This window comes from Colobus angolensis, unplaced genomic scaffold, assembly GCF_000951035.1.
Source record: "Colobus angolensis palliatus isolate OR3802 unplaced genomic scaffold, Cang.pa_1.0 Scaffold35, whole genome shotgun sequence".
In the NCBI taxonomy this organism is placed as follows: Eukaryota; Metazoa; Chordata; class Mammalia; order Primates; family Cercopithecidae; genus Colobus; species Colobus angolensis.
This window is the reverse complement of record NW_012116821.1, coordinates 3542691-3552649: the sequence shown is the minus strand read 5'-3', so window position 1 is coordinate 3552649 and position 9959 is coordinate 3542691. Positions and strand designations below refer to the sequence as shown.

Below are 9959 nucleotides of genomic sequence, written 5' to 3'. Positions count from 1 at the left end.
CACAGGTGGGAGTCACACAGGTGGGGGTCACACAGTTGAGGTTAGTCATACAGATGGAGTCACAGTTGGAGTCACACAGTCAGTCACACAATTGGAGTCACACAGATGGAGTGAGACACACAATTGGAGTCAGTTACACAGTTGTAGCTGGTCACACAACTGGAGTCACACAGGTGGAGTCAGTCACAGAGTCAGTCACACAGGTGGAGTCACACAGTTGTAGCTACACTCCGTGCTGCCCAACATGCTCAACAGCTGAAAACACAAAAGAAAACAGGTCACAGTTCTGGGTCAGGGACTTACAGGGGAAAAAGAAAATCAAGTGAAAGTCAAACGCCCCTTAAGGTAACCAATGGAGACTGGAAAAACTTGATTTAAAGCCCAATCCTTCCATCCTTCAGATGCTTAGGGTACTTTCCAGAATGTGTTGAAAATAGACCAAATTATCCTGACATACCCAAAGTCAAACTCATACGCACAACACTCAGAGAAACTCCAAACCACCCCCGAAGGTGACTCTCACAGGCGGACTGAGGTTGGGGGCACCCAAAGCCTCCGAGCTGGGCTGGTCTCGCATGGCCCACAAGAAGCCTCATTCCCTTCTGTGGGGTGTGGGGTGGCGGGGACTGGCTGGAGGCAGGGAGGAGGCCTCACCTAGGGCAGCCCTGGGAGGTGGTCTCCTCTCTGTGTACTCCCTCCCCAGAAGACCCTGTGGATCCCCGCAGATCCCCTGGCTCGCTCTAATAAGACTTCTTTGGGGCTGCCACCCTTCCTGGTTAGGATTGATTTCCCACAGCTGATCTTAGATCACAGCCCTGGGAAAAAACACTTTTCCCCTGGGATGGGGGAAGGTATTGTACTTCCTGTCCTCCTTGTCAGCCCAGCCACCTGTCCCCTTCAGAAAGGAGAACAGCCTGGTGGTTGAAGGCAGTCCCTGGTGCCACAAGACATTAGTTTAAAACCCAGGGCACCACTTGAGAATGGTTGGACCTTGGGCCAGTCACTGTAATTCACTGAATCCCAGTCCCTGTCGGATGCGAAATGAATCATTCATGTATGGACTGAAAGCAGCTGCCAACTATAACTGAAAGATGCCAAGACTGTGAGGCATCCTGGGGGCCCAGAGGCCACCATGTGGAAAAAAGGGCATCAACGTGGATGGAACGCAGCATCCCTGCCACGCCTGCGAGGCAGGGTAACAACAGCACCCACCCGATAGATGGCCGCGGGAGCCGTACTAACAGATTCCTAAGTGAGCGTCATGTAGGTGCGGGTCACCGTCCTCACGGTCATCACTGTGGAAGGCAAGGGCCATGGGGATTTTCTGCAACTTCAGGAAGATCGCTGCAGAGCAGAAAGTCCTGCAGAAAACCCTCGGCAGCCCACATACTTTCACGGAAAAAGCAAGCGTTGGGAGGCTGGATCCGGGTTCGAAACCCAGCTAAGCTTCTGACCTAAGGCAAGTTACCTGAAGCTTCTGAGCCTGTTCCCTTTACTGTAAACAGGGACAACGATGCATTATCACAGTAGCCTATTTTTAGGATTAAATAAGTGAATGTATGTCTAGCTCTTGGCACGAAACAGAAATTTCCTAAATGCACTTTGTCATGTGGTACTGTGTGTTTTTCCTAAATGCTATTTGGAAATGATCACTGTAATCGTCACAGTTCAGGGAAAAACATTCCATGACAGAAAACACCCAGAAAAGGAATGGCCAACATAACTGTGCTTTTCTGGCAGCTTTAAAAATCCTCCGTATCTGAACACAGCCGCCGTGAGCAGGGAAGAGAGGTGTGCGCTTGGCTCAGGGAAAGCCTGAATCTGGACAACCCATACAGCCATTCCCATCTCAGCCAGGTGGGACCGAGAATCAGGAATGTGACTGGGCTCTTGTCTCGGCCCCAGAAGTCACAGGAGATGTCCATAGCCAGGTTACAGATAGCGAGGGGGGCCCTGAGAGAGGAGGAAGGAAACGGGTGGTGGAACTGAGGGCCCCAGGGCTCCCGAGCTCCAGGAACAGCAGAGGTTGGCTGTGACCACCCATGACAGCCGGGCACCGCCGGCTCACCCTCAAGTCTCTCAGAGTGAGCAGAGATGCCCACGTCTTCCTGGAAGTTCTCTCCCTTCGCAAGTTAGATCGCACTGTCCCTTCCTCTCCCTCCCACCCCACACTGACTGTCACACATCAGTGGCTTTTCTCTCCTGCCGACAACTTCCAGCCCACCCCTGTGCCCCCTGGCATCTGCCCTGGTCCCTGTCCTCACCCACCTGCCTTGGCACACCTTCTAGAGTACTGCAGACAATGCCCTGGGCAGAAGCCCCAGACCAGACTTTCGAAACACTTAGGCCCTCGCTGGCAAGCAATGAAGACGAGCTTCCCTGGCACAGGGTTGGGGTGCTGGGACCCCCACCCTGCCCCAGCACAGGCAGATGATAACCAGGCAACACTCACCTTGACCACCCCACCTGCATGGAGGAGCAGGTTCCGAGGCATAAAGAAACATCTTAAAAGAGAAGCGAGGTCGGCCAGGCACGGTGGCTCATGCCTGTAACCCCAGCACTTTGGGAGGTGGAGGCATGCAGATCACCTGAGGTTGGAGTTCCAGACCAGCCTGACCAACATGGAGAAACCCCGTCTCTACTAAAAATACAAATAATTAGTTGGGCGTGGTGGCGCATGCCTGTAGTTCCAGCTATTCAGGAGGCTGAGGCAGGAGAATTGCTTGAACCCAGGAGGCGGAGGTTGTGGTGAGCCGAGATTGCGCCACTGCACTCCAGCCTGGGCAACAAGAGCAAAACTCCGTCTCAAAAAAAAAAAAGAGAGAGAGAGAAAAGAGCGGTCAAACAGAACGCCTGCACTGAGGCCCCTCCCGACGCAGAGGCTCCTGCCCACCGGGGAGCCTGGCGCCTGCTCCTCCAGCAAGCGGCTACTCACCAGATTTCAGCCTGAGCTCCCCCAGGCAGCCGTACGCGTCCGTGAGCTTGCCATACTGTCCTTTAATGACTTCCTTTTCTTCTGGAGCTGGGGGAGAAACATATCACAGAAGGCATCAGCGAGTGTCTCCTGCTCATTCCTGTTCATTCACACCCGGCTTGCCAAGCTGGCTTCCCACCCACTCCAAAAAGAAAACACAAAGACAATAGCTCGGCCCACAAACACCAAGTGTGGAGGTTTTATGATTCGCGAATCACAGAGCTGCAAGGATTCAGACCTTCCCACCAACAGCTTGCTCTCTGGAAGTGCTGACAGCTTCCTGGGGGCTGGAGGAGCTGGGGTCCTGGGGTTCTGGTATCTAGCTAGGGGCAGGCACCTGGGGCCTGGCCCTATTACTCTACCTTGCTGTCCCTGTCTACGGGTATCATCCACTAGAGACTACATCCTGGAGGTGCCCACTCACCCCAAGGCACCTGTGGAGGTGGTAACTTGGGGAGACTGGGCAGAGGTGCCTGTGTACCTCTGAGTGCCCAGGGCCTGGGTCCAACCCATCCCAAGGCAAGCTGCGTGCCTTGCCTGCCGGGTCTTTGGCAGTGATTGTCCATGCCCAAGCCAAGGCACGGACTAGTTTTAAAGCAAAACTGACAGAGGGAAGAACCATTAGGCGCAGGGAGTCCTAACCTCTCCAATGATGCCACAGGCCCTTCTGGCCATGACGGGGCAGGTCTTTAGACCCCTTCTCAGAGTAATGTTTTAAGTGCACAGAACAAAATACAAACATAGATGAACCTTGAAAATATTACGCTACATGAAAAAGGCCAGTCACAAAAGAGCTCAGAAAGATTCCATTTTGGCCGGGCATGGTGGCTCACTTTGTAACCTGTAAACCCAGCACTTTGGGAGGTGAAGGCGGGCGGATCACCTGAGGTCAGAAGTTCAAGGCCAGCCTGGGCAACATGGTGAAATCCCGTCTCTACTAAAAACACAAAAATTAGCTGGGCATGGTGGCACACGCCTGTAGTCCCAGTGACTCGAGAGGCTGAGGCAGGGGAATGGCTTGAACCCAGGAGGCAGAGGTTGCAGTGAGCTGAGATAATGCCACTGCACTCCAGCCTGGGTGACAGAGTGAGACTCCGTTTCAAAAACAAGATTCCATTTCTATGAAATGTCCAGAACAGGCACATTTCTACAGACAGAAAGTAGATGTTGTGGTTGTCAGGGGCTGAGACTGGAGAAAGGGGGAATGTGGATAATTGCTAATAAGTATGAGGTCTCTTCTAAGGGGGACAAAAATATTCTAAAATTAGATTATGGTGATGGTGATGGTTGTATAACCCTGAAAATATATTTTAAAAACATGGAGTTATATACTTTAATAAGTTGTATGGTACAGAAATTATATCTCAATAAAGCTGTTATAAAAATCAAGAAAATAAATACGATCACAAATACCAATCTTATTGAAATCTAGTTATCAAAATATTTTTAAATGTTATATCATAGTAATCTATGTGCCTTATCAGCATATTAAATCGCAAAATCCATTAGGGTGTATTAACCACCTTAATTTAAAACCAGTGATGAGAACAAATGCCATTTCAAGACATCTGAAACAATGTTAATGTGATGTGGAGATATATGTAATTGCAATTGGTGACAGGGTCAGAGATATGGCCAACCCACATTGGTGACGGGTCAGAGATATGGCTAACCTCCATTGGTGACGGGTCAGAGGTATGGCCAACCCACATTGGTGACAGGGTCAGAGATATGGCTAACCCACATTGGTGACAGGGTCAGAGATATGGCTAACCCATGTTGGGGACTGAGTCAGAGACGTAGCTAACATACTGGTTTTGTTGCCTGCCTTCCTAATTAGAGGAAATGCTACATTTCAGGTAGGATTGATAAAAATAAAGATGGACTTTTCTCCCCACCCAAGAAAACCAATCTTCAAATCCTATGCACAGAACCCTTGAGGAGCTTTCGGCCCCAGAAGAACCCTTGGGCTGGATGGAACCATTTCTACATCATCATGGAGGTAAGAAAAGGGGCAGCTGGTTCCCTTTCTACCTCATTGTCTTAAGCAGCCGAAAAGGATTCTTAGACTGCCTCAACTCCCACAGTTAAGGAATTTCAACCAGGAACTAAGATCCCAAAGTGAAATGTTAGAAAGGAGAAAATGACAGAAAACATCAGCCCCTCATACCAAGCCCTCAGAGCAGATGGACTGTGAACTGACTTTCATCACTTCCTGCTGTCTCTAAAGATGTTGACTCAGAGAGGCAAGTGTAGAAAGCTTGGACGAGCATTTGAAGCAGGTGAACTGCGTTTTAGCTGACACGCATCCCAACACCCCAACTCAAAAGATCCACCATGCCACATTTTCCAGCGCAGTCTTGATTTCCTGGGTCCTCTCAACCATCCCCATCCCCCTCAAAGGCACTTGTCCTCATCAGACCACAAGTCTCAAATGGGATTGGAAATACATTCAGACAGTCCCATCCTCCCCTCTGAAGCTCTTCCCACTCTCAGTCCCCCAGGAGCAGGTGCTGGCAGCCCTAGAGCTGCCTCTCTCAGGAACCAGCATGGACTGGCTGTTCCTGCCTCGTGCTCCTCTAGCAAGCACAGGAGGACAGAAGGTAGGCACCAGGCAGGGCCTCACAACATGACCTGCTACCACCCACCAAATAGACAGCTCTCTCCAGGCTGGTATTCAGGACACAGCTGGCAGGGCAGAGAGTCAGAATAGACTGTAAGACCAGAGACCTCCCCTCCTCCATTTCTCTAGGCAGGACTGATGGTAAGACGTGATTTAAAGAGCAGGACTGATTATCAGTATAGCTTGAGTGGCCAGCAACTTGAAAATACACTCAATTCCCATTATTCACAGTAGCTATGTTCCATAGAGTTACCCACAGATACTGAAGCAAGCAGCGCTCCTAAGGGAAATGCAGAGTTAGGTTCCTGAAAGCCTCGGGTTGCAACATTTTTGTCAACAAATCAATACATAAACTTGTTTTATGTGTTTTTCTGTTTAAAAGACACCTTACTGAATAAACAGATGGCCCTCAACTTACAATGGGGTCACGTCCTGATAAACCCAAGGTAGGTTGAAAATATCCTAAGTTGACAATGCATTCAATACACCTAACCTACCAAGCACCATAGCTCAGCCTGCCTTCCACCTACCCAGACCACTTACATTAGCCTAGAGCTGGGCAAAATCATGAAATACAAAGCCTACTATCTGATAGTGTTGAATATCTTACGTAATTTATAGACGATTGTACTGAAAGTGAAAAACAGAATGGTCCCACGGGTACTTAAAGGATGGTTTCTACTGAATGCATATTGCTTTCACACCGCTGTAAAGTTGAAAAATCATAACTGGAATGAACCATCATAAGTCAGGAATCATCTGTACAGTGTTGATTCGTTAACACTGAACCAGTGGCACTAGAACACAAACCTGTATATAGTTTATCAAACACACATATTTTTCCCATAAGGCACATCACTGCCTTCTTACACTAGAAACACTAGACAGCACTTTCTTTTTTTTTTTTTGAGGCGGAGTCTCGCTCTGTCGCCCGGACTGGAGTGCAGTGGCCAGATCTCAGCTCACTGCAAGCTCCGCCTTCTGGGTTTACACCATTCTCCTGCCTCAGCCTCCCGAGTAGCTGGGACTACAGGCGCCCGCCACCTCGCCCGGCTAGTTTTTCTATTTTTAGTAGAGACGGGGTTTCACCGTGTTAGCCAGGATGGTCTCGATCTCCTGACCTCGTGATCCGCCTGTCTCAGCCTCCCAAAGTGCTGGGATTACAGGCTTGAGCCACCGCGCCCGGCCCCGACAGCACTTTCAAACAGTGAAACCATGAAGAAAAAGCACAAAACATGAAAAATATGGCACCAAACAAATCATGAAAACCACGCTCATTTACACCAAGAGGGTGAAACAAGATGGCAGAGCATCCTTTTCAGCTGGGAACAGGCTCATCGGGTGACACATTTTCACCACTCTGCTGGTGTCCATGAGTTCTGATCTTCGGGTGACAAATTTTAGAGAGCAGGTGAATTTACAAATATGGAATCCACAAATAATGAGGATCCACTGAACATGGTTTAAGGACCTGGCAAAGACCATGAGGAGACTTATTAGGAAAACAGTCATTCATCAGCCTCAATGTGAATTAATCTGCACAAGGGCTCTTCACCTGGGGTGACAGAGGAAGCCCCTGACAGTCACTGGAGCTTCAAGGGATAGCTCCTGGGGGAATCTGTATACAAAATTATATTCAAAATTGTATGCAATTTTTTTTTTTTGGATAGAGTTTTGCTGTGTTGCCCAGGCTAGAGTGCAGTGGTGCAATCTCAGCTCACTGCAACCTCTGCCTCCTGGGTTCAAGCAATTCTTCCACCTCAGCCACCCAAGTAGCTGGGATTACAGGCGTGCACCACCATACCCAGCTATTTTTTATAGTTTTAGTAGGGACGGCATTTTGTCATGTTACCAGGCTGGTCTTGAACTCCTGACCTCAAGTGATCTGCCCACTTGGCCTTCCAAAGTACTGAGATTACAGGCATGAGCCACTGTGCCTGGCCAAAACTGTATGCAAATTTTTGATAAGTATTTTTATGGGGGCTAATATCCCATTTTCAACAGAATCTCAAGAGTTCAGTGCCCCCAAAAAGGTTAAGAACCAGTTTAATGTATGAATATTTTTCCCAATGCTCACTTGAATTTGATTGGGTTTTCTCTGGGGAAGGGAGAGTGCAGAGTAACCTAAAGATAATCAGTGAAATCAGCAACCTTTACGAGCAGCCAGAAGCCCCTCGTCTTGAGGACTAAGCAGACTCTGCCGGCAGCGGGGTGGGGAGTTACAGAAAATGAAGTGCCTGGGATATTAGGTTCGCAGGGTCACTTAGAAAAGTACTGGGAAGCCACCGTCCCACCTTTTCTATCAGCCCACCTCAAAAGCTCAGAATGGTGGCAGAACGGCATATTAGCCTCCTTTACTACTGCAACAAGTGACTATAAACAGTGGCATAAGCAGCACAGACTCATGACCTTACAGTTCTGCGCTCAGAATTCTGAAATGGGTTTCGCTGGGCTGAAAGGAAGGTGTCGGCAGGCCTGCATCTGCTCTGAAGGCTGCAGGAGAAAATCCATTTACTTGTCTCTCGCAGCTCCCAGAGGCTGCCTGCATTCCTTGGCTCTCGGCTCCTTCCTTCTTCTTCAAATTCAGCAATTGCAGCAATCAGATCCCTGCTTCCATCCTCCCATTTCCTTCCCTCTCCCTGCCTGGCCTCCCTCTTCTAGCTTTTAAGGACCCTGTAAGTGCAATGGACTCATCCAGATCATCCAGGATAATGCCTCCTCTTAAGGTCCTGATCACATCTGCAAAGTCCTCCTGCCATGTAAGTGCCACATTCACAGCTTGGGAAGGAGGACGTGGGCCTTCCAGCCCACAGGTCTCCTGCCTCTGCTCACACACTGATGAAGGGTGAGGAGGAGAAGGAGGCATCCTTTCCCCCAGCATCTGCTTGGAGGCAATGCCAAACCCACTGGTAAGGCACTCAGACTATGTCACACACCTACAGGGCCCTCCTGGGAGGCGGGCCTATGAAACCCCAACTTCACAGGCAGAATCAAAGGCCATGTGCATTGCCAAATGTCTTCCCCCAGCCTTCATGTACTGCAGACAGGGCTGGAGAAGGTGAATCAGCAGTTCTCAGTGCTCCATCTCAGTAGATAAGTTGATAAATGCAATAAAATAATTATGACACCAAAAATACCTATTTCAACCCTAGCAGCTTTACAAAGCCTTGAAACAGAACCCGTAAGCCCTGGTATGATCCGGGTCTGACTTTGTGAACCGTGAAACAAGGAGGCCTTTGTGCATTCATTCAACTATGCGAATAAGCCTGACCAAATAAAACAAAATGACAGGAAATTGCTAAACAAAGTGTTGTGGCCAAATCCACACTTGAGGGGTGGGAAGATGACCCTGGGAGAAGCTATGCAAACAAAAGTGACCCCTTGCCCTGGTGCATTACAGATGACAGGCATGGACTTTACATCCCTGTCACTGGGAAAATTAAGCACGAGTAAAAACACAACTTTCTATCCTCATATTTTAAAAACAAACAAACAAAACCCAACAGCACCACCTTGTCCCATTCCAATGCTGTCAATTATTGACTCCTCGAGAAAAATAACTTCACCGCTGACTTATACAATACGGGAGCTCAAAACAGGCCTTGACCATGGTGGACAGGAAAATCACAAGAAGATGTTTCTCCACCATGAACAGACTCACTGTAAACAAACTGGGAGGCCCCAGGCAGCAGAACTTCATTCTCTTCTGGGTCCAGAGGCCAGAGAGCTGAAATCCAGGCATCAGCAGGGCTCCTCTGATACCTGGAGCCAGGACCCTCCTTACCTCGCCCTGCGTCTGGTGTTTGCTGCTTGTCCTGTCCTTGGCATTCCTTGCCTATGGCTTCCTCAATCCAGGCCCTGCCTCAGTTGTCACGTGGCAATTCTCTCCCCATATGTCCCCTCGTTGTTATGTGGCCACCCTCTCCCCGCATGGTGTCCCCCAGTTGTCACGTGGCCATCCTCTCATGTGTCCCCCCGCCATTATGTGGCCATTCTCTCCCTGTGTGTCCCTCCACCATTATGTGGCTATTCTCTCCCCGTGTGTCCCCCCATCATGACATGGCCATCCTTTCCCTATATATCCTCCCATCATCATGTGGCCATTCCCTCCCCACATGTCCCCTGTCGTCACAAGGCCATCCTCTCCCTATGTGTCCCTCCATCGTCACGTGGCCATCCTTTCCCCACATGTCTCTCCATCATGTGGCCATCCTCTCCCCACGTGTCCCTCCACCGTCACGTGGCCAGCCTCTCCCCACGTGTCCCTCCATCATCACATGGCCATCCTCTCCCCACGTGTCCCTCCACTGTCACGTGGCCATCCTATCCCAATATGTCCCCCCCCATCATCACATGGCCATC

The 9959-nt window shown here is 49.6% G+C and overlaps 1 protein-coding gene across 2 annotated transcripts in view; it reads right to left on the bottom strand.

The window, feature by feature from the left end:
- Nucleotides 1-3178, bottom strand: part of SYNJ2 (synaptojanin 2) — an 86132-nt gene extending 82954 nt beyond the window's left edge. The window contains exon 1 of one of the 2 annotated variants that reach the window (XM_011952759.1): nucleotides 2936-3178. Coding sequence is in view for 1 of the 2 variants with exons in the window: in XM_011952758.1 (XP_011808148.1) it covers nucleotides 2453-2504 (52 nt within the window). In the remaining variant the exon portion in view is untranslated. The other variant, XM_011952758.1, reaches the window with a different exon arrangement.
- Nucleotides 3179-9959: the final 6781 nt, after the last annotated feature.